Genomic DNA, 25,026 nt, shown 5'->3' on the forward strand with positions numbered 1-25,026 from the left:
CCATCGATTTTCTTCCGCTTATCCTTTTCTTGGTCGCGGGGGGCACTGGAGACTATCCCAGCTGTCTTAGGGTGAGAGGATACACCCTGGACAGGTCGCCAGTCTGTCACAGGACTAATACATAGTAGGAGCCAATCGCACTCACATTCACTCCCACATTCACACCTATCAGCAATTTAGTGTTTCCAATTAACGTATCCTGACTAACTGCATGTCTTGGGACTGTGGGAGGAAGCCAGAGTACCTGGAGAGAACCCACTTAAACTCCACACAGAAAGGTCCTGGCCTGATGGTGGAATTGAACTGATGGTGAAAGTGAAGCAACAGTGCTAACCACCATGCCACACACCCTCATCAGACATTTGTTCTCAAATGATCAAAAGCTATATAATGATTAAATAATTCATGAGGAACAACGTATACACAGATCGAGTACACACAAACATTTCCTTTTTGATGTGTAGATGAGTCAGTTACATCCATGACTAATCTTAATCAATTCTTCACCCTGCTTTAGAAACTGTAAAGGAGAACAATTTATTCCTGTTAAGCATGGTGTAATTTCAATCACACTTACTGATCGCGCTTCAGTCTCCACGAGCAGAGACATGACCTACACGTGGAAGATTAACAGCAGGTTAATTGGGGGAAGTCTCTGTCATAAAAGTGGTGCTGAACACTCCTCCCTGTAATTAAAGATAACAAAAGTAGACTTGCTGTTGAAAACATAAGCACTTAAGTAATTCTTCCCTGAATGTGTGCAGCGAAGCAACTCCCCCACCCCTCATGGCACCAACATCAAAGTGTGGTGTCAGTTTTGAAGCAGAGATAGGCAAAATAAAACACAGTTTGTGGAATGCGATCCCCGCTGAGACTTATAGTAATTAGTCAGAGAGAAAATTGTTCAAACATGTTGGAGAGAACAAAACAATAAAAAGAACACTTGCAAAATCGGATAAAATCTAATTGTCTGTGCAGAGTCTTTATTAGTTTTGTCAATGACAGATTTTCAGAACATGGCTTTTAGTCTTGTATTGGAACTATTTCTACACTAAATCCAAGACTTCACTTGCTTCAAAACACCACCTCACAGTCATTAGTCATGGAAGGAAGGTGGGGTGGTGGCTCACAGAACTTTCTGTTACTGAAAAGAAAGATCACTTCTTTCACATGGAGAGGCTTTATTTGTTTTACTCTTTCTTCTGTCCTCATCGGGGGGATATTTTTCTTAAAGCGGTGATGCATTTGTTGCTAGCTACCTCACAGATGATTGACTTTTTCCAACCATTGCAAAATACACCTACCCTTGTATAAATACCTGGTGGAAATTAAGTTCTCTCTCAGGACAAAGGCAAAGTTAATTGAGCGTTCTGTTGAATGGTGTTGAACAGCGTTCCTGCTGCAACCTCAATAGACGATTGATGGCACTCACACAGTATCATCGAGAATCATCATCTGACCTCACAGTTCTTGTCGTCTTCGTGGCGCTTTCACGTCACTTATGCCTTCATTTCTTCCGATCCATAGCTTTCCTGTTTTTGCACCTTTTTGCCATCTATTCCTTGTCCTGCCTTCGGTTCCACATCAGGTCTTGTCTGGTGATGGTGTTGCCTGGTTTCCTCAGTGTATGGGCTATCCACCTCCATCTTTTTCTTCCTATCTCTTTCTTTACAGACCTTTTATTCGCTTTTTCCCACAGGTCATGCATCTTGATCTTGGTCTTGCTTAATCAGAATGTTGCTGTAATGAGCCATGCACCATGAACCTTCCAACTTAGTAGTGCCTTTCTCTACTTTTAGATAATATTAGCACAACTACTTCCATGCGAGAGGCATCATCTTCTTCATGTCTCATTACTTATCAGTCTATTCCAGGGGTGGGGAACTCCAGGCCTTGAGAGCCGGTGTCCTGCAGGTTTTAGATCTCACCCTGGGTCAGCACACCTGAATCAAATGATCAGTTCATTACCAGGCCTCTGGAGAACTTCCAGACATCTTGAGGAGGTAATTTAGCCATTTAAATAAGCTGCGTTGGATCAAGGACACATCTAAAACCTGCAGGACACCGGCTCTCGAGGCCTGGAGTTGCCCACCCCTGTTCTGCTCTGTCCTGATTGAATGCACCTAGTCTCGCTGGTCCCTATTAATGCAAGGCTGTAATTTTGCATTGCTTTAGCAATTTAGTAAGCCCTTCCAGTTTGATACATGGTTTGGACTTTCCATGTATTTTAATCCTGGTTGGAGGAAGGATTTTTGGTCCTGTAGTTTCCAAAAACTCCTGACTTTTACTGAATGGCGTGCTTTGGGCCTTGGGTTGAAGGTCGTTATTCCAAATTCAAGCTTCCTTGATGTTCTCTTGTCAATATTTTTGGGTTTTGTGGGATAGGGTTGCCAGCCAACCCTCCTCCTTTCTCATCCAGGCGTGGGAACCACCATGGGGGAGTTGAAAGTGAGGAAGCAGTGAGGAAAAAATCTACAAGGAAAAAATTTTTCTCAATCTGTGTCAGTTGTTTCAGCTCAACTGAACATCGTATTATTGCATTATTGTATAGGGTTGTTACCTTACAATACAAATAGACTTGAATTGAATTGAAAAAAGTTGGTGTTCTGTTAAAAAAACAAACAAACAAACAAAAACTAATCCAAACATAAAAATAAAGATTTTCTAGGTGTCCCACTTGTGGAATACCTCCAATCTGCTAACTGTAAAACAGAATAACATAGAATTGAATTATAAAGATAGTTCCTATGGATGGGACTGCTGTCAACGATCAGCTGTCTAGGTATGGACCAATAACCAATCCAAATATCAGATGCTCTGTTATACGGGATATTTCACATTTCTTTAATCTTTAGTGAACATACATTCTTGACTTGTCAGTTTGTTCCTGTGATTTGTCGTCTTATAAACACATTTAAATAGTTTTCTTACATCTGCATCGTTCATTGCTTTCTAAGTGTGCCAGTTGAGACGTTAGCTGTTGTTTTTTTTCCTTTTCCTTTTAAGTTCTTTTAGCTTAGATGTTGGATAATATCTATCTGATATTCTCCTCGGCAGCTGCTCCTGTCAGATCAGTCACTCCGCTTTCTTCTCCACCTTGCTTAGAAGCATTTAGTCGTCTATTATATGCATATATGCTCACCATTCACTGCTCAGTTTTCTCTTCTTTGAGGCATTCATTTCTTTTGTAGCCGAAGTGATATCGACTGCACGGAGTAATGGTGATATTTGTTATTGTTATAGCTGTTGGCCTAATGACAACTACATCTATTTGAACCTCGTACCAGGCAGGCATCATTTCACATCAACAGATTAAGCAGCAAAATGATATCACTTACAGACGTATAGGTCAAATGAAAGTGTTTGAGTGGCCGGATCTTTCCAATAGCTGTGATCCTGATTTGCTCAAGCCTGCTCAGTTGATGAATGTGTGGCACAGTGGTGTAAAGGTCGCAGTGAGGCTGGAAGGTTGTAATCACAGACTGTGTGGCAAAGATGGACACTATGCTGCCGTTTGCTGGTGTCAGGAGTCCATATTTTGAAGACTTGTCGTTAGGGTTAGGATTACCTGTCACCATCTTCATTTTCAAGAACCAGAAGGAACCACATTTGGATGATAGGGTGTCTTATTGAGTGTTAGTGTGTGCAGCACAGTTATTTATGGCCATATTTTGTCATATAATTTCACCATCAACACCACAAACACGTTTTTCCTAACAGGTTGTAAACATGCTTTTTAATAGGCCATTTGTACATGTGAGTACAGTATATGGGGAGTGACTCACTTTTGGTGCCAGCCTCAAATGGCCACTCCAGGAAGTGCAGCTTCCACACTGGCGTCATGCTTTCAGCCCTGGAAAACATGCTCTGGAGCTTGATGCCAGACATTTCTCTTCCTGTATTACTGCTCAACAAAAGGCCCACATGTGCATCCAGTAGAAAAATCCTTAACTGTGGAAAACGCTGGGATGTAATTGATTCGCATGTTTTTTTTGTGCTGCTCATCTTCGATGATTCAGAATGACACAGACCTGTAACAAAGTATCTTGCGGTAAAGACTGGTTTAGAATTGAAAATCTTTTTTTTCTTTTTTTGAATTGCAGCATCATTTGCCTTTCTCATTTAAATTAGAAATAAGTAGGAGATGAAAAAGAAGTGCAGGGGAAGATGAGTTTCCCACTGACAGTCTGCCACGGAGTGGCCTGTGCAGTCTCCCTCAGTCTCACTGCCTCCTGGGAGTTGAGGAAAACATTCTGCTGATGACATGAATCTTGGATGAGTGTGCATCTGTGTGTGAGTGTGAGATAGTGTTGCATGCATACAGAGAAGTACAGTATTCTGGGAGAACCTGTTCATTTAAATCTGCGTCTGTGAGTATGATAGCGTGCGTGCGCCAGTGGCGCCAAAATTCCAGACACACATTCCCATGAATATCTTGTGTGTGGCTCTGTTGACATGCTGAACCGTCCTCTCCCCAGACCACCCCCATTCTCTCTTTCTCTGCTTCATCAATCACTTAAGCTTTCCCACTGCTCATGGCAGAGCTGGACCAATTAAACCCTCTAATTGAGCCAATTAGCAATTAAACACTCAGATGCACCACAAAATTCTGGCGGTCCCCGCAGGCATACTCGTGTCTGCCAGGAGCTTGGCCAGGAATTCTGACATACATGTGTCACGAGGTGCAAGTTTTGGGCAAAAAGGAGTCCAGTTGTCCCCCTTCCTGGGCTCATCACGTCCCTGAGAATCTCTCCTCCTTGTGTCACTTTGACTCGAGGCCTCTTGAAGGGCCTCTGCTGACCACAGAGAAGCTTTTCATTAACAGGACCTGTTTCCTCTCCATCTTTATTCTCACCTTTCATCTCCAGTTTGGCTCTCTCGTCATCCCTGCTCCTTTTTCTTTTTTTCCCTTCCCCTCCGACACTCGTCTCTTCGCCCGTCTCTTTTATGTACGTTGGAGGATGAAAGTTTAACAGCAGTGTAGATGGTTATTTTTGATTGTTGGGTGTGTGGGTGAAGGGCTCGTCCCAGACTCTCCGTGGTTTAATTAGAGCGCGCGTCGTGCTGCCCGCTTCTCAGCGAGCAGATACACACCCCGACGCACACACGGGGGGGCGTGGGCAGAACAACAAAGTCCACTCGGAGACGAACAAAGGCAGGCGGCAATATATTTAGTGTGCACGCGCGGGAACAAACAAAAACAAGGAGAGATTAGAGGCGCTACAGGCCCGCTCGCAATTACTGCTCTCTCTTTTTTAACTTTTTTTTTCACCATGCATTTCCCCAAAAGCCCGAATATATCCTCTCCAAGAGCTTGTTGTACATAAGAAACGATTAATACATGAATGAGCCTCCTTATTTGTGTTATCTGCTCATCAGCCTATAGACTCTAATTATCTGCCGTCTTGCCTCAAGCCTCTTAAATCCCATACTTTTACATTTTAAATGGCTTTATTGGCAGTGTGAGAGAAAGGGGGAGTGGGGGGGAGAAAACAAAAACAGAGGTGGGTACAGGCGATGCAATAATATCCTTAATGATGCCTTTAAAGGGGACAATTACGGTAGGGCGATAAAGCAAAGGGGAGAGTGTGAAAAAAAATGCGATAAGAGTGAAAAAGAGTGCGCTAACACTGAGGAGATATCTCACTGTACTCCCAGCGTTACTTACTGCCGGGCCTTGTGTGTCCCGCACCGTTACATAACACCACGCAACAACGTAACGGCAGCCTAATCTCCTCCTCGCCTCATGCATTTCCTGACTCTGGATCTGTTAGATGAGGATTTGCACATTTCCGCTGTAGATTACATGAATGGCTGTGCACAATGTGGGCTTTCATTCATGTGTGGCTCAGTTAATGCTACGAGTGTGTCTCTGTGTTCTGCGTATAGCCAGAGAGCGCCCCAGCTGGGCTGTTCTAAGCTGCTTACAGGCGCACATTATTGACATTTGACCTTACTGGGCAGTGAAAGGCTCGCCCTAATCTCCAGCTTCTACTCGTCCACCAACGCTGTCTACTGTACTGTCTGTAGTGTTGCCTCCACGAGAACCTCTGAAGCCTCGAGGAATTTAATAGAAATATTGAGGCATCGCTGGCAGCGTTGTTCGGTGGAAACTCGGCAGAGATGCGTGCGTGCTAGCTGCCAGGTTGAGCTCGGGCCGCCAGGAGGGATCGTGCCCTCATGCAGGTCGCACTGGGACAGCAGGATTTTCATACATAATGAATAGAGAGACATGTAGAAATGTGCACTCAGCAAGGAGCATATATGGGATTATGTTGCAAACGCCAGAGGAAGTAAAAACATGATGTCAGAAATTGCATTTGTGTCATTGTGTTTGTTTTTGTTCTTCCGTCCATGTTGGAGAGAAACATTTTCAGCCTTGTGATGTAACGACGTGAAGTGAAACACGTTGATCGTCACATGAAATGCTCCCAAAATGAACCCTTGTTAGTTTGATCTCCACAACACTGGCTCTGGATTTAGAAAATCTTTCATTTCAGGAAAAAAAAAAGAAAAAAGGTCCCTTGGCAACAGCTGAAGGTGAAAAAATGTTGAACTGACAACATTTAATGGAATATATTTCTGTTTCAGATAAGCTTAATCTCTTTTATCTTTTCTTCCTCCCTCCCCCCGCCCCCGCTGTCTCTCTCTTTATCACCGTCCCTTAAATCTCTTCCCTCCTCCCCCCTGCTTCTCTGTCTCATTCTGCAGAATTCATCATCAATCCAATTATCTGGATAATTGAGGACGAATAGGTATGGAACGCAACAGAGCCATGGCTTGGGAAGTGTTTCGGATCACCGTTGCTCAGAATCACCACTGACCTGGCACCCACTCCAAGGTCCAAACCCCTTTATCCGGCACCCAGAGCCCAAAGGACCCTTCTCTCCCAAGCAGCTGCCTTGTCCTCCACTTCACCTTCATTCAGCGCCCTTAGTCTTGGTCGAGTTTCTAAAAAAGCTCCTTTTTAGTCATTAAGGGTTTTTTACCTTCCAGATTGTTGGATATAATCCACTTTTGCTTATAAAGAGAGACGTTTTCCCAAACTGACTAAAAGCAGGTGGCTGAACGGTATGAACTCAGTCATGAAGCCCCTTCCATTCTTTATAAATAGACAGAGTCGGCGGAGTTTGTCGTCAAGGACAAGCCACCTCAGCCTTATGACAGACTGGTGCCTCATGAGCGTCCTAGGCCTCATTCTGCTCTTCAGTCTAGCCTCGAGCCAGAAGATGGATCCTTCTAAACACCCTATCGTGACCACTAACTATGGGAAGCTCAGAGGCATCAAGAAGGACTTGAACAATGAGATTCTTGGCCCTGTGGAGCAGTACCTGGGTGTGCCCTACGCCACGGCGCCTATCGGCGATCGCCGTTTTCAGCCACCTGAGGCCCCGGGATCCTGGCAGGAGATCCGCAACGCCACCCTCTTTGCCCCTGTGTGCCCTCAAAATGTTCATGGTGTACTGCCGGAGATAATGCTACCCGTGTGGTTCACAGACAACCTGGACGTGGCGGCCGGTTACATCCAGAACCAGAGCGAGGACTGCCTCTACCTCAATGTCTACGTGCCCACGGAGGATGGTGAGTGGGGACAGGGTGAAATGAAGGGTTGGTGGATGTGGGACTTTGATAGGTAACATTTAGCACAGGGAATAGGTGGACTTTTCACTAAGCTCCAAACCCTTTAGTTACTATTACCGTACCGTTCTTGTTGAGCTTTCCATGCTCACACAGCAGGCACACAGTTACTGCTGTACATGTGTTTTTTAAGTCTGCAACATCAGGTTCTTGGTAGAAAAAGCCGACTCATCTTTTTGTCTGGCTGCCAAATAGAAGATTATATGTGAAGTTTGTTGTTTGATTGAGGATAACTGACAGATTGTTTTAGTGTTTGCAACCAACACCTTTTAGCTTGTAGCTTTAGTAAAGTCAGTAAAGCTCCAGGCACAAACAGCCGCTCCATGTAGAAGACAGTCTTTTCCGTTGTTAAATATATTTTTATATTTATATGTTTTCTTAAATATATTTTAGAAACTACTTTTTGGTTTTTTTGGTTGTGTGTTTTTTCCATCTGACTGATAGATCCAGGATTGCTTGCTAGGCAACAGTACCCTCACCTATTCAGTCTTTAAGTGATGACGTATGAATCCTGCTTCCGGGCCCAAACTACTCTGCGTTTCATCAGGCTGCTGTGTTTTTAACATGTTTTACCGCTTTATATCTTGTTGTATTTAATCTCAACAAGCCCCTAAAAACACTCACTGTCGGCTTCTCTCGGTTTTTATTACCACTATTAATTTCAAAGTTCAGTTTTTAAAACCTTATGATGTAAGTACAGCTCAGCCCATGCAGCAGTATATTAATGACTAACCTCGTATTGTGGATTATCTCCGTTGTTCTCCTGACTAAAGTTTGGTCCGTTTACAGCATCCTGCCATGCGATTGCATTTGTCCCTGACCATCGGGAACCCTCACGTTAACTTTTATCAAGTGGAAAAAAGTTAGCGTTCATCCTCCAGCTTCACTGTGTTTATATTATGCTAACATAGCTGTGTCGCTAGCAATCACATAGGACATCATTATATAGCAGCTAGCCAAACTTCAGTAACCCTGCAAACGTCACTGTTGTTTAGTTTTCTGTCTTGATTTATGTTGGAAGTGACAGCAGAGCTGTACGTTTTAATTAGTTTCAAAAATCTCTCAGTCAGAACATGCTATATTATGTTTAGGCGGAAACTAGCGAGCTAACCCTCTGCTAACTTCTAACTCTGTTAAATTTAATAAATTCTGTTTTCATGGATGCCTGGATGTCAAACGAAATTGTTACACCTGGTAGAGCAGCAATGCTGATCATTTTATTAAGAATTTAGACAGTTTTTAACTCTCAGTGATGCCGCAGTGTTCATTTGACTTATGGACCTGCAGCGGAGTTTGGGCCCAGACACGGCTAATGACGTCAGACTTAAAGACCAGATAGTTCAAAAGTTCAGCTGCTTGCTGATATTCAGCACATGCGTCCTCCATTTTACATTAATCTGTCGTCCTGTTGACTTCAGCCTCATGTTCTTGGACTTCAGCCGGCTACAGCAGCCTTGATCTTTGTGATCTTGTGCGAGCTGGAGAGCCACTCAGACCAGAACCTCAAGTAGGCAGAGAACTGGTTCATGAGCTGCTGCACTGAGACGGTGGAGTTGACATTTGACCTCAGGACGAGAGACTAAGCAGAGGACTGGCTGAGCATTGCTTGAGAGTCACAAAGAAGGCCCAATTATAGGTGAAGAGGAGCACCTTCATCTGCCAATAATCTGTGCCCCCCCACACCACCATAGATATACAGTTAAAGCAAAAAATATCTCTTCCAGTATTGTTAGCTTGCCCTGGTGTTAAGTTCAGACTCGTGTTTCAGTCTAACCTAACTTCTGACTTGCTTTGAATACACATTTGAAGAAGCAAATGATGATGAAGTGATGATTTATCTGTTTAGAGGAGGGGCTTAGTGAACAGTCACTCTTTACAGGGATAGTCTGAGTGGTTGTATAAAGGTTATTAGTTAAGCTAATATTTCATACCAACCTTGCACATAATGTAGATGACGACTGTTAGTTTTAGGATTATGCTTGCGTCTGGGTTGGACTTATATAAAAGAAACAATATAAAACTCCACGGAGAATCAAAAATCATTTCAACTACCACTTTGCTGTTTTTATGGTACCTCCAATTCTGTGTGTTATAAAACAAAAAGGCCAGGACTGGAGCAGCTTTATGAGAAAAGGGATTAGGTGACTTTTGACTTTACTTTTTTTTTTCCAGTCAAGAACTTTCTTCTCTCAACTCAGATCAAACTGTGGACATTTTTGTCAGTCTAGGGACTATTTGGTGTACGAGCAATAAGGGGGAAAGATTTCCATCTCATCGGCAGGTGTGACATGAAAAGTGGAGACTCCCGTCACCTCCCTTCCTCTCCTTGCCGAGGATATTGTGCTTCACATTTTTGTCTTTCATTTCTATATCTCGAGTAAAAGCTGCACAGCTTCCCAACACCTTTTTATAGAGACAAAGTGGTAAGCATTTTGGGTTTTGCTTGGAAAAGAAAATAAGACCTGAAAGCTAACTGGACGCTTTCCAAAGAGGAATGAAGTGTTGCTAAAGATCTGTATTGAGGCTAAAAAAAGAATACTCCATGATGTAGCTTGACAGTGTCTGTGTGTGTCTTTCTCACCAACACTTTTAAGTCTCCCTCTTTGCCCGTCCATCAGAACTTCTTTCAATTTCTTTTTTTTTACCCACCTCGCAGTTCAAAAACATTCCTTCCGCCTCTCCACTGCAGCACCGCAGCCTCAGCCCTCGACACCCCATCATTGCCACTTACGGCTCCGCGGGCAAATTTAGAGCATTATACATCAGGTTTCACTTTTTTTTTCCCTGAGATGTGCGATGTGGAAATGGAAATGTCATAACTCTGAAACATATAAACACTTGCTCACATTCTCCCGTGCAGCGCGCCTTCTGCAAATGTCACACAGGTGCTGAACATCTCCCCACAGTGACCTTCATTCATCAATGTGAAAAATCAGCAGAGCGCCCGGCGGCGTCGGTGTACCACACGGTCACTGTTTGTAAGGTGCGTCCAGGTTAGAAAGACATTATCCCAGCAAATACCCACCTGGTGCACGTGCCATAATTTATCCCAAGTGTGGAAAAAAAGAACTGCAGATCCATATGAGCTCGCTTCACCCCCTCCCCCGCCCGTCCTCCATCATCACTGCTGTTATATTTACTGTGGTCGAGTCAGGCATGACATTGCTAGCCTCAGCAATCTCTAGCAGCCCCGGGGTTGCCGTTGTCTTTGCTCCTCTGCCTTTTCTCCCTCTTTGGTTTCCAAATCATTTGTTACACATGCAATGGAGGAGATGGAAGGAAACAAGGAAAGGAGGATAAAAAACAAGGAGAGGAGACTAGGGCTAGAGATTTTTTTAGCTTATATGCATTTTCTCTTGCCACACCACGTCTGTCACTGTCTTTCTTCTTACTTTTAAAACATGAATTCTCCGTCTCCTGAGAGTTTTGTACTTGTATCCTTTCACAGGGCAACCCTTAAGACAGAATCCTTAAAAAAACTCTGGTTTTAAGTGGATTAAGTTGGCAGAATTACGTCTTAATGCTGCCGTCGGTGCAAGTAGGAGAAAGTGGGACACTGACATGAATGTGTGTTTGTTCATAGATAAACAAATATGCTAACATTTGGTGCGTACTCGTGGCTCTTTAATTAATATTTAAGTGCTTAGTAAGTTGCAAAGCTAGCCATGTGTTGTCATTTCTTTCATTCATCCCATGGCACTCCTGAATAAACATGCTGCTGAATGTGTCAGTCTTTTAGAAAAAAACAAAATCAAGAAATGAAACAAATTGAAAGAAAGAATGAAAAATGACACTTTTTAATATTTGATTAAAGACAGCTTCATCTAATTTAGTAATTTCATATCACATTCTTTGACTATATGAATAGTTTTGAGCAGAAAATGCTAATCACTGAATGGGTTTTCATGTTTTCTAAACACATTAAATAACTTATTGTGTATATATTGCTACAGAAAAGACGCATTGCAGCACCTTTTGGATTTAAATATAGAGACTACATTTCTATCCAACACATGGTGGCCTCAGGGAGGCACGGCAACGACCCAAAACATACAGCCAGAACGATAAAGAACAAGAAGGCAAGGCACTCTCTGGAGGTATTTACTGTTAAGGAAATATTGTATTATTTAGTTTGTATATATTTGTTTGGTTTATTTGTTCATTTAAAAGAACATTAAGTTGGCGGTGCAGTAAAGTCAGTCAGATAAGGGAAGTATGACGGATATTTGCTTTGATTACACAGACATTATGTAGGAGTGGGTTAATGGGTAATAGGTATTGATGTGTAAATAGCTTGAGCTTATTATAGAACACTGTACTACAGTATATTTCCAAGTAGGCCATTCGTTCTCATACTTTGTTTAAAGATGTGACACATTTTGGGTTCAGCTTAAAAGAAAGGCAGATGTAAAATGTAAAATTGAGGTCAGAGGTCAAATGTAACCTGCCATTGGATGCAGACTATAATATAAGATTTCCTGATCCTGATAGACCTGTATCAAAGAAAGTATAATTTGAAGAAAAGTTAACAATTCATGAGTTTATTTGCATTTGAAGATGAGGTCAAAGGTCAGATGTGTTTAGAATGTCTTAATGTCACTTCCTGGATACCTGTATGTTGAAAGTACAAACAATGGCAGTAAGAATCTTCATTTCAAACGGCTCTGTATAGCATTATTATCATCTTGACCTTTTAGGCTAACCTGTTGACCTTGAAGGAGAGGTCAGAGGTCAAATGTGACATGATATCTTAAATCTTAAACCACACTTGTAATAGACCTAGTTTCAAAGTTATACAGCTTTCTGTCAATTTTTGTCCAATAAATCATAAAGTTGACCTTGAACTGGAAGCCAGGTTTTGATGGATGATTAACATGACCGCACTCTGCACCCCTACCAAGTTTTCTCAGAATTCCTTCAAGTTATCATGTTTACAGGCAGAATGATGGCATGCATGCAGATACTACAAAATAATAACCTCCTTAGTGGAAGTAATTATTTTTAGCAACAAGAAAAACAAAAATGCACGGAGTCCATCAAACCATCATGGAGTCAGTTAGAGAAATTAAATGAAGAACCAGAAGAGAGCCGAATCCTTAAAAACGGGATGAGTTTTCCAAGTTGTTTGGAACAAGCTACCTGCAAAGTACCTTTAAAGAAGAATTCAAAACATTCTCAACTGCTTTAAGTGGTTTTTAAACAAAGAGCCGTCCAACATTCATAAGAATTAAGATCTGCTGTGGTTTCCATTTATTAGTACCTCTGAAGGAATAAAATGACCACTAGGTTATAATAAAGGCTTTGCAGTGCAGAAGTAGTCCAGTGAGGGTTTATGGACCCAGTCTTGGTTTTTGCGTCTGGCAGGTAGTTTCCTCATCAACTGCTGGGAGGCAGGAGCTCCACTGGTACTCCTGCAGATGATATCCCATAAATCATAGCGAGAGGTTTTCATCTCACTCCTGCAGAGTCACGCTGGATCGATGGATGAGGCGAGGGGAGGACCGGCAGCCGATGCCGCCTCAGGCTCACAGACAGATCACATGCTTCTCTCAGCAGTCGGCTGCTGTTAACACAGAGCAAGCCTTCATGGTGAATAAGTTGGAGTAGCTGGACTCAGCAGCCCACAAATGGAAACTCGTTATAAATGTTTACCGGCATACACAATCCATTATGGCTATGCTTTGTGGAGTTAGACACAGGGAATAAAGAAACCATCGCTTTGAAGTCAGCAGCAGGAAGTTTTTTAAAGAAAGTTTGTCCCATCATTGTACCCACAACACCTACAAAAGCCTAAATTGACAACTGAAGCTGGAGTCGCTGCATTTGTTTCCGTTTCAGCTTTTTAGCACTTTGATCTTTTTGAAGAAAAATGTATATTTTGCCTTTAGCTGCAGCTTGTTTCAGCCCCAGATGTGACTGTTTCAGTAGCATGTAGCTGCTCAGGACCAGGCATCTTAAAACCTTTTAGCATCTCCACTCAGAAAAGGAATGGGTGGTTGTTACATTTACAAAAGTCTAAAAAAATTGTAATTTTAACAAAATAGTTTCATGTTTCTATGGTCAACATATTTAAATCATGTAGGATCTGTATGAAGCAATTCAACAACTTAATTTGTTCTTGTTGAGATGACATGATACGATCTAGTAAGAGTGGTTAGTTGTCTGGGCTCAGGAAATTCCCAAGATCACACGAGATTTGAAACTGCAGGAAAGTCACTGGAGTTATAAGAGACACACACCACACGTGTGCTGTTGCTGTTTATTGTGGTTTAACCTGTCGAGGACAAAATGTAAAGAAAATTCAAGCTGTGTAATCATAGCTGTCCTACTTTTGTTAAGTAAGTGGATTGACAGCTTGGAGGCGTGGTGGTTAGCACTACTGCCTCACAGCAAGAAGGGTTCAAATCCATAATCTGACTAGTTGGCAGTGGGTTCTCCCAGGGTGTTATGGTTTCCTCCCACAGTTAAAAGTCATGCACTTATTGGGGTTAGGTTAACTGGTGATTATAAATTACCCATGAGTTGGTTGTCTCTGCGTTTTAGCCCTGGAGACCTGTCCAGGGAGTACCCTGTCTCTTACCCTATCACATCTGGGATAGGCCCCAGCCCCCGTGCCACCCTGGTAAAGATAAAAGGATGGGTGGACTGGAGGTTTTGTAAATCCATTAAGATTTTAGGTTTCTTTGACTTTGTTGAGAAAATTGTGAAGGATTAAAATATTTCATGAGCTCTGCTTACTTTATCTAAACATGTTTCAATCACCTTATCAACACAAAATGCACAGGCTTATTGAATGTGAATGTGTGAATGTCGAGTTAACTCAGTTGTTTAAGTTGCTGCCAAAGCAAAAACTACTGAATTAAGTAAATCCAACATGTTCTTTTTTCCAGTGTCCACATCAGTGGCATCTGATCTAAGGTTAGCAGTAGGGCTTGTGTTAGGATGCAATGAATATGTGAGACTTTGTCTTCTAGTTTCTGAAAGTTGGCCATTTAACAAATAGTTAAAAACAAAACACACCCTAGACGAGCTTCTGGTGGAGGTTTATGATCTAGGACAGTGATGCCAAACGTTTTTATGTTGGTGTGAAATTATGAATTAAAAATGAATCGCCATGGGGGAGGTGTTCATTAGAAGGAAGTCCAAAATGTACGCCTTCTTCAATCCTGGCCCGTGGGATTTATGTTTGACACCCTTGGGGTATTTTTTCTAGCACAGTTTTTGCCCTGAAATAACAAATGCAACACCTCACATGTGCTCACACTATTACATATTACCCCCATCTACGTGACAGTTCCTCACCAGCTTAGAGGTGTTGCTTTCAGCTCACCTTTATTCAGAGAGGCTGCAGTATGAATTGGCACTCCTCACAAGCTCGGTCAGTTTCACAAAAACTGCAATCAAGAATGTGAGCGCTGAAAGGGAGCACTGTGGAAACAGTTAAAGACTCAAATGAATTAGTTATGAAATTCTTACATCCTACATTCATGTATTGCTATCAATGATAAATAACTGTATGGATAAGCATGAGACAAACTCCACTGCTCCCACAAGAACGCTACTGGTGGTAGGCTGGGGTTAAATCCCGATAAGCTGTTACAAAAGTGCCTTTAAAGCTGTTCAATTAGTCCCTTCCAAGTGGGTATACGTCAGTTTTGCCAGAGAACCCTTTGGGATTTGAACCGCTAACCTCAGCGTTGTCAGTGCTGTGCCTTTTTGGCAGAGATGCACGGTGCATGCTGGGGGCCTTATAAATTATTACATCCGATGCTTCATCTATCTCCATGCATCAAGCTCAAGCTCCCACATCTCCCCATTCTGCAGTATTTCAATTTTCTGAGGAGATTCATCAAGAAGGGTTCAATACTAATACAATAATGCACACGGTGGCCGAGCGCCCCTCTGCAGCATCGTCAAAAGGCTAGAGATGCATAAATAAGAGATAAAAACAAACAGATAAATAATGGGAAAAAGTGAGAGAAGTGCCAGCGTGCAGCGGTAGATGTAGGATAGATATTGCTTCTGATGCCAGAAAAACCTTGATTATTCTGCTCCATCTCTTTCTTTATGTCACCTCTCCCCCCTCCTTACCCTGGTTGATACCCTCTAAAGAACAAAAATGGGAGAGAAAAGGGGATTATAGGAGGGGAAATAGATCACTATCTTTCTGCAGGCAGAATACACTTCCCCTAGAATGAAAAATTGCTGTTACATACAGTATGGGCGCCTGTAACCCTCTGCAGATGAAATATCCACTGTCTTTCTCGCTCACACACACTTGACAAAAGTTTTCTTTGATATGAGGGTGCGCTTGCCAGAACCGAAAGACAAACCAGAGGCTTAAATAAAAAGACAAGGACACAATGAGAGCAGAGTTAGATTTTAAGCCAGGCATCTTGAGGTGGTTGTTGTATTGTCAAAGATGGAGGTTAGAACAGAAGGCCTCATCCAGCCTGTGGTCCAGCCCTTACAAACCAAATCTGACATCTTTGCTTTTTTCTTTTTTGCCTCCTCTCATGTTTCACCTTCCCGTTCTCCCGCTCAGTCTGCTCCCCTCTGCTCTGTTCTCTGTCCTGAGGCACGGTGGTGCAGACAACGAATGGTCTGCTCGGTCAAAGGCTGTATCTTACACTTAGGTGGCGAGGGCAAAAGAATCAGCCTGGGTCAGTCGCTGCCTTTCAACTGTTCCCATCATCCATGTAGGATCGCAAAACACACAGGACCACACGGCTGGTTGTTGAAAAATCTGAAGACTAGTTCCTCAAGTTCCAAATCTGGTCTCACAATTGGATTAAAAAGTTATATTTGTGAAGTCACTCTTGTGTATGTGTTGTGTTGCCTGCCTGTATGTGTATTGACAGTCAGGAGGTGGATATAGGGTGCAGAGTTGTAGGGTGATAATGCTGCGAATGCAGATGCTAAAAAGTAGGCATATAAGTCAGGAACGTTTGTATTTCTAACTGTTGAGTTAAAGTACAGAAGCGGGGCTTAAAGAGATTGGCAGGAGTAAACAGTAATGTGTGACATGTATCTGACTTGACGTTAAGCCAGAATAATCAGATTACATTTACCCTTAGGAAGTGATAAAAACTCTTAGATGAGCGGCAAAAACATTTTCTATACTAAAAGATGAACTCTAGATTCCTTTGATGTAGTACCTCTGGTTATATGCCTAGGTTTTTAATTTTGATTTTAATGTGGGAGCTTATGAAATAATTGACATTTACATGACAAAAAGCATCAACTTGTCAGCAAAGAAACCGCAAACGATCTCCGCGGAGGGCTAAGGGTTGTCTCATTTTTGATATTTGCAAAAATCTGAAGACGGTAACATCACTCTTTGCTACACTGTCAAGTACTTTATGTGACATGAGCTGAGAGGAAGAGGAGCAGATTTTTAAATTGCTGACTGCTAAGCTGGTGTAGCTTGTGGGTTTGATGGACTGTTGAAAGAGAGGAAAGGTTATTAGAAATGTGTCCAGAACTACTTAGGCTAACATATCTTACAAGACAAATCTGCACAGAAAAAGTGTAGAGTTGGTGGGAAAAGCATGAGAAAAGAAAGGAGCGTCTGCCGGAAACAGAGAGGGTCTGTCAAAAAAGTATCATCTTTTCACTGGGTTTTATGTGATGGATTGTTACTTTCAAATCGTGTGGGCTGCAGTTGGGTAGTATATTATCTGTAAAACTGCACCTTGTGTGTGGGATGCAGTCCAGTACCATAATTGGTTGTGGTTTGAAAAAGTTTGAAATCAAAGTCTAAAATTTTACTTCGATTTTACTTTTAGTCGATGCAGTTGGCAGCTCAGCAGACATGGATTTATTTGAATGTGTAGTGTACATTTATCAAATTTCTGCCCACCACTTGTTGATTTTTCTGGTGTTAAAAAAAAAACAGTTTGACAGCGTCATATATTACAAGGTGTTATATCACAAAGTTGATTTAAAATACAAAAACAGTTAAAAATACTAAGCTTTTCTTAGCATGCTATGGCCACACTGAGCAAACTTTTAGCGAAAGCAAAGGCAGTGTCACCTGCAGTTCATTAAAAGTAGGGATTTCATTACTGTAACGTGTTTATTTACCACATCATAATATTGATCAATAACTAAAATGGTTCTGAAGTTAATAAAAAACATAAATTGGAGGAGAACTGTTAAATATAGAAGATGAAGTCTGTAAGAACCTTTTATTAGCTGCAGCTAGCCATTTAAGCTAATATTCACTTAGTTTGCTCTTTGGATAAAAAACCAAAACAAAACGTTGAGCGCTTCAGTTGTTATAATTGTCACAAGTGAACATACAGTTATTCATATTTGACTCGGGTTTATTGCACTGTCCACTTGCTTTTGTTAAATTTAGTGCAAAGCAGGTGAGAGCTGCTAATGTTATTAAAAACCTCAATAAAGATGACAATTTAATATAGTTATTAACGTACTGCTAGTCCACCTTTTATATTTTGTTAAAGGAACTCTTTGGCGTCTAGCACATTAGGCTTTCTTCACTGCTGGTGTAGCTGGTAGGCTAATTAGCAAGATAAGCTAATGATTCCAGTTTTGACTGTGTAAAAGATGGCAGTAGCCAGAGTGGCCTCACCCACTAGTTTGTGGGCACATGTTTTGAGGTTTAAACGTTTGTCTTTTGGCCATGGCTATCTTGGTGTTTTGAATAAAGGTCTCCACCATTAGCTAGCACTAATTAGCTAATTAGTGCTAGCTAGCTAGCTTTGTTTGAAAGGTGAAGCTATTTCAAGCCACTGTTATTTTTAATTAACATAAAAAACAAAACAAGCTAAACCCATTTACTTTACTTACTGGAGAAACTGAAGTGTCAATTCACTTTGTGTGTTTGTTTTTTTGTTTTGTTTATTTCTACTGTAAAATTATTGAGAATCTTTGAGATTGACTGATTTTTAGAGCAGTCTTGAAGTAGCCAGCTGAAGACCTGCAGTTTGGCTTCCTGTTTTTCAGTCCTGGGTTAAAGCAGTGAAACTCCCTTGTGCTTCATGATTTTGAACAAACACACCTCCCTCCATTTCGGTAAGCCTCTTGAGTAAGCTGAGGAGTAATGGTGTAGTTAGCGAGGGACGCCGGAATGAAGAGAGGGTGAGAAACAGGGAAGGAGAGCGATTCAAGGAGTACAGACTTTAGATTGAAGTCATGTGAAGGAAGGAATAGAGGCGAAGGAGGGGATGGAGGGATTGTCTTGGCAACCGTCTACTAGTTCCTGTGTCTTCCTGTCAGAGTGTGCATCAAAGACTGCATGCATTTTGCCTTTCTGCTCGGCTCTGAATGAAGGAATTAGCAGCAGCTCAGTTCCTGCTATTTATAGCTTGTAATAGAGAGAGAATGAAAGGGAATGTGTGCATGGATGTTTGTGCTGTGTATGCATGTTCATGCACTTCACATGATCCCAACAATCTGCTGTGTGTTTTTAAATGTTTTGTTGCATTCGTGTGGGTCATTGATTTGATCGACTCTCCTGTCCTTCCTCCATCTTGCTGTTTTTCTGTCATTATGGTTGCCCTCCTCTCCTGTCCTCTCCCAGCATTACTACATCGTTCCTCTTTTCACTTCACATTCCCACCATTTTACCTCCCTGCTGCCTTCCCTCCTTCCTCGCTCTCTCTCTTCAGCCCCCCCACATCCTCCTTGCATTTCTCACAGCTTCCCAGTCATCACCATATGCTTTGGATGAGCAATGAAGGCAGAAATAGGATTTAGCAGTAGACAGTCCATTTAAATGATCTTTTTAGCCGCAGGAGAGTGAATTGACTTTACAACAGTACTTAAATATTAAGCTCTCGGGCTTTGACTATCCATGTTCTTTTGGCTTGGCTTCTGTAGCAGCGCTCCAGCACAATCTGGGATATCATCTGAGTTAACTCGGGGATTGATGGAGTGCATTTAATGTGATTTGATGAAGTCTAATATTCCGTGTCTTATCAATTAGACATTCCCTGTGATAACACGCTCGCTCCCACATGTGTGCCTTTTGTAGGTTTAAAACCCCCAAATACTCGATAAGCTGTTCCTTCCAGTGGCACTTCTTCAAAGTGAAAAATGTCCACCTGTTCAAAAAATGTTTTTATCTTTTATTATTTTTAATTATTTATTTTTTAAAAGAAACAAAAAAGTAACCTCGTGTTGGTAATGCATTGTTTTAAAGCTGCTTGTTTTAAAACCACATGTAATGATATCTCCTTTTTATTTAAATATTATTTTACCAGGCCACTTTATTAATAGCTTCCTAGTTCCTCACTTCCTACCTTTCTAGTATATTATCTGTCTAGGAAAACCCATAATGCATTTGCTTGTGTCCATGGTCCATGGTCCCAGTCTATTTTGTGCAGTCACTGCTAGCAGGGTAGCTGTGGGCCTCTCCCACCTTATAGTCGCTGTTGCCTGAGATGTATTCAGCAGCTGATGTCAATAGCCAGCGTTCCTCTGTAAAGCACAACTTGCAGCCGGAGGAGAACTGTGCTGATCTCATTGAGGCTACAGAGGAAAACAAGGATTGCCCTCTCGTGCTGCAGTCGAACACAGCGGGGTTAGAATTCATCCGCAGGAAGGAAGACTCGCTGGAGGAGCAACTGATTACTTTTCTTAGCTTGTTAAAATGTCACAAAGCAGGAACAAAAATACTTCCAGAGAAGAAGCGTGTACATTTAAAGTCTTTTTATGAAGTGCTTCTCACTTCATCCTGTTTTCATTTTGTGTCACGATAAGCGTCTGGCTACTAAAACGTCAGATACTGGTTGATGAAAACTGGAACACAAGTAAATATTAAACTTAAACCAAGCAAATGGTAAAAAAAATCCTGCGTGCATGCGAACATATCCACAGCTTTGTATCTCTGGGATAACGCCATGAGTAAGCCACTTTATACTGTTAGGATTCTGAAGCTGTGTTTTTCTGGCACAGCCTCAACACAGCTCAGATTTTGTGTAACGTATAGCAGGAGAGAACAGTCATAAATCGCCGCACACTTCGCAGTATATTTGCCTTTTATAATTAATCCTCCGGTTTATTGATATCGTTCACATTTTGAGCAGCTGAGTCAGGCATTTCGGGGCAGCACGGTCAGCTGCCCTGTTACCATGATGTTGATGAGACCAACAGTGTTGGGAAATTACTCAGCAACGCTGTGAAACAGAGATAAGCTCAGAATATAGAAGAGGAGTAGTGTCCTGCTGAAGGATTTTATTGAATGGCAGCACAGAAACGAGTGAAACTGATCCCAAACTTTCTGGTTATAATTAGTCGATTTGATCCCCTTGTGCTTGATGTTTACTGTGTTTTTACTTGTAATGGAAGCGAATCATGATAAAACCTTATTCAGGCTGAGCACAGATCTGATCTACCTCTGTTTTAGGTGTCCCTGGAAATTAGAAACAGAGCGTGTTCTCAGACTGAAAGCGCACTGCAAGTGTTAATAAAGTAACCTTGAGAAAAGAAGATATAGGAAGATCAAAGAGCCCAGCAACCTGTGAGGCATACAGCAAGAAGAAGAATTCAGCTGTCTGAGGATTAATAATGGCTGCAGTTTGCCTCAAGGCTTAGCTACTGAAGATGCACATGTATGCAAACAGACACACACACAGTCATAGACTTGTTGGTGCATATACACATTTAGTCACACTGCTCACTGTGCACTAAGAGGTATGTTGCTGCCTCCTATCCGCTCCTCTCTCTCTCTCTCCTTTTTGCTTACACACTCACAAACACTCACACAGACACACACACACACACACACACACACACACACACACACACACACACACACACACACACACACACACACGTACCCGTCGTCTCTTTCAGTGCAGCTCAAAGGGCCATCTCTTCAGGGCTTCTGAAGCTGAGGTCGCCTGTGGCAGTGAATGCAAATTACCCCTCCTACACACACACTCGCACACAGATACAAACACACACGCAGACGCACACACACACACAGCTTCCTATGCCAGATCCCACTGCTAACAGTGCCTCCCACAACACTGAATGGTAAGGGTAGAGAGGAAAAGAAGATTTAAAAAAGGAAGGAATAGATACAGAGAGCAGGAGGTTATCCAGAGGTAAGGCCTCCTCCTCTGGAGGAACAAGTCCGTTGATATCCTCACACAGGAGAAAGTCAATGAATCACATTCAACCCAATTCATCACGGGTTAGCAGGAGACGCTGCTCAAGTCAGGGAGACGCTGTTTGTTGGAGATGAAAAATCAGTTCTGTTCTCAGTGCGGCTCAAACACCTGGACTAAAGCACTCATGCGTAGGCACACAGATGCTGACGTGCACAGATGTACAGTGTGGCGTGTCATATAGCATGCAGGCGGAATCACGTGGTTACTGTAAAATAACAAAAAAATGAACTATTTATATATTCACAGATTCACAGTTTGGATTCTTTGATAAGTTAAAACAGATTAGAAGAACTGTACCCACACCATGTAAGCTAGCATTAGGACACAACGGCACATTTAATATCATATCATCAGAATGTGGTGGTGTATTAAACTACCAGCTTGTATTTGTTATTGCATTATGCAGTTTTCAGTCTTGGGACACTTTCTGTTTTATATCACTGTCAACACTCTTCTGCAGTGTTGTGTTTTTGCGAGATCACGTGCGGCTTTTGGCTCTGTCCTCAATTTGTTCTGTAATGAAATTAAGAAACAGCGTACATTCAGTTGTCACTAACCAGCAGCTCACTGCCGTTACGCACAGTGACGCCAGTTTGGCCGTCTGGGAGGCTTTTTACCAGCAGCACGTGCCGCACACTCATAGCGGTGCAAATTTCAGCACCACGGACAGCGTCACAGAAACTGTAACTGATCACAGTTTGAAGACACTCTGCTTCTTCCTTCCATCAGGCTTTATGGAAATTCACCTCACATAATGCTTACAAGTGAGCTTTCAAGTAAGTAACCATCTGCTCTTACAACCAAAACAAAGGAACGTTTTTGCTATTCAGAGTTTATGCTCATCTATCATACTATTCATGTCACAGGAGTTTTCTATATCATCACAATTCAAACTAGTATGAATTACAGTCATCCTCAGCCATGAATACTGTGTTATATTATTGTTATTTCACCTGTATTAGTAGTTGCAAGCTTTAGTCCAACCTCTCTACTTACTGTGGGGGAAAATATTTATTTGATCCTCTTTTGAATTTGTAAGTTTGCTCACTTACAAATGAGCAGTCTCAATTTTTTATGATAGTTTAATTTTAATGAAAAGAGACAGAAAAGACAGATACAGTGAGACGCATTACATAAAAAAGGATCATAAAATTGTTAAAGTTTTATGTCACTGAGTCAGATAAGTATTTGGTCCCCTACAGACCCAGCCAGGAGGCAGAGAAATGCTGAGTATGACCAAAACAACACCTTCCCCTGCTTTGGGCACAGGGCATTTGTTCATGTATCCTAAAATATTAGACTATAATCTACTTCCCTCAACCAGAACACTGAAGATGGGTCCTGGATGGGTCTTTCAGGATGACAGAGACCCAAAACATACCACTAAGGCAACAAAGGAGTGGCTAAAGAAGAAGCACAATAAGGTCCAGAGTGGTCCAGCCAGTCTCCAGACCTTTAACCTACAGAAAATCTGTGCAGGGAGTTTGCCAAAATCCTTCCTGAGATGTATGCTACCTTGGTGACTGACTACAACACTAACTACAAATGCCTTACCACTGTGCTTGCCAACAAGGCTTTCTCAACCAAGTGCTAAATCTTGTTTTGCTTGGCGATAAGATATTTATTTCACTCAGTTACATGCAAATCAATTTAAAGTCTTGAGCATCACCATAACATATGAATGAACTAACTGTTGAAACATTCTGCATGATGCAAGAAAGTCAAGCTAATCACAGATAGAGCATGGGTCTACGTGTAGGTGATGTTGATTCCTACATTTAGCTTTAAATTTAAGCAGAAAAACTTTAATAACTAATGGAAACACAAGTGATTCTATGAGGTATTTTTTTCCATGAAGTGCTAAACTTTTAATTTCTTATCAAAGTTTTTCTTCTTTTTTTTATGGATCTAATCAAATACCTTTTTAAAGCTAACAGAGCTGTTCCCCACCTGATTTTTACAGTAAATGATGCTGCTACGGGTTTAGTCTCTACCTGACAAAACACATTACACTGTTGGGTTGTATGTATGATGTAGCTTGGGGAGATAAGGTGGCTTGAAAAAGAGATGGCAATTGAACTGTCCAAAAGCATTAAAATAACATGTTCTACCACTGCTGTCAGCTCTGCCTTATTTCCCAGACGTCTCCTTTAGTTTTGCGCTCAAGTTTAATAGGATTTTACTCCCATTTTAGAAGACCTTACTGAGCTAAATTAATATTAATGGAAAATCTCAGATGGTTTCATTATTCAGACTTAGCAGGGTTATTTAAGAGTGGACTTTTCCTTCAATGGAATATGTACAACTGACAAACATAAGGAGAGAGGCTGAAAAGCCAAAGGAAGACACAAAAGGTATAAAAGTATGTATATAAGCATGTTTCTGCATCTTTGTCTCCCTCCTGGCCTTTTGACCCAAATTACTCCCTTTGCTCCATCTCAGTACTCCGTCAGGGGTCCACTCTGTCAGCATTAGGAGCTGTGCCTCATCTGCTCACTGGTTAGTAATGTCCCAGTGCTGCAGCCCGCGGTGGAATAAGCTCTTACAAGGCTGCACTGAGAGGACCGAGCGCTGAGATGGATTTAGATGGTGGAAAATAAAAAAGTGTCTGCCCCAAACCAGCTTCACTGCTTTGTGTCATCGCTCTCAGAGCAGCCGGCAGAAGTTACTCAGGCTCTTTTATTAAGACATGCCCAGATTGCTGTGTGCACTGACCGTCTCCATCCTAAAGTTTTTTTTATTTAGTGGAATGTATCAAGTAGGATCGTGTGTCACTATTTAGAATTTCATTTTAAATGTACGCCATCATTTACAGAAAATAAAACGTTGACCTCTGTTGATTCCACTTCTGCGAGGCTTTTACTGCTGCAGATTTACTTCGTCTGCTACAACCACTGGTTTATGGTGGCTAATGGTTAGCAAATTTTAGCAAACTGTAATGTAGTGTAGTGATGTATTTGTTTTCTAAAAATGTGTTTGTATTTAGAGCCTAATAATGATCTATGTGAAGCAACAGGCTCAGGAGTATATATTCTTCTTTTCTCTTCCTTTCAAATTAGCTTGTGTGTGTGCGTTTGTGTGCAAGGTATGATTTTATGAGGTTTTATTTGTGTGTGTGCCTGCTTTGGTGCTCCTCCAGTGCAGGAACCTACTGCTCATTGTGGTTGAAAGTAGTAATTTTACTTTTTCACTGGCTCATTTTGTCTCTTCACTCACTCTGCCGGCACTTTCATTATCAATGCGT

At 41.7% G+C, this 25,026-nt stretch overlaps 1 protein-coding gene across 4 annotated transcripts in view; it reads left to right on the top strand.

Moving 5' to 3' along the window:
- The window catches only part of nlgn2a (neuroligin 2a), a 238,861-nt gene that overhangs the window by 82,324 nt on the left and 131,511 nt on the right, over positions 1–25,026 (top strand). For all 4 annotated transcript variants that reach the window (XM_026161610.1, XM_026161606.1, XM_026161607.1 and 1 more), the window contains one exon: positions 6,712–7,581. In XM_026161610.1, the coding sequence (XP_026017395.1) occupies positions 7,074–7,581 (508 nt within the window). In that variant the 5' untranslated portion in view covers positions 6,712–7,073. The remainder of the gene's footprint in view (positions 1–6,711; positions 7,582–25,026) is intronic.

The sequence above is a fragment of the Astatotilapia calliptera genome, chromosome 3 (genome assembly GCF_900246225.1).
Source record: "Astatotilapia calliptera chromosome 3, fAstCal1.2, whole genome shotgun sequence".
Lineage (NCBI taxonomy): Eukaryota > Metazoa > Chordata > Actinopteri > Cichliformes > Cichlidae > Astatotilapia > Astatotilapia calliptera.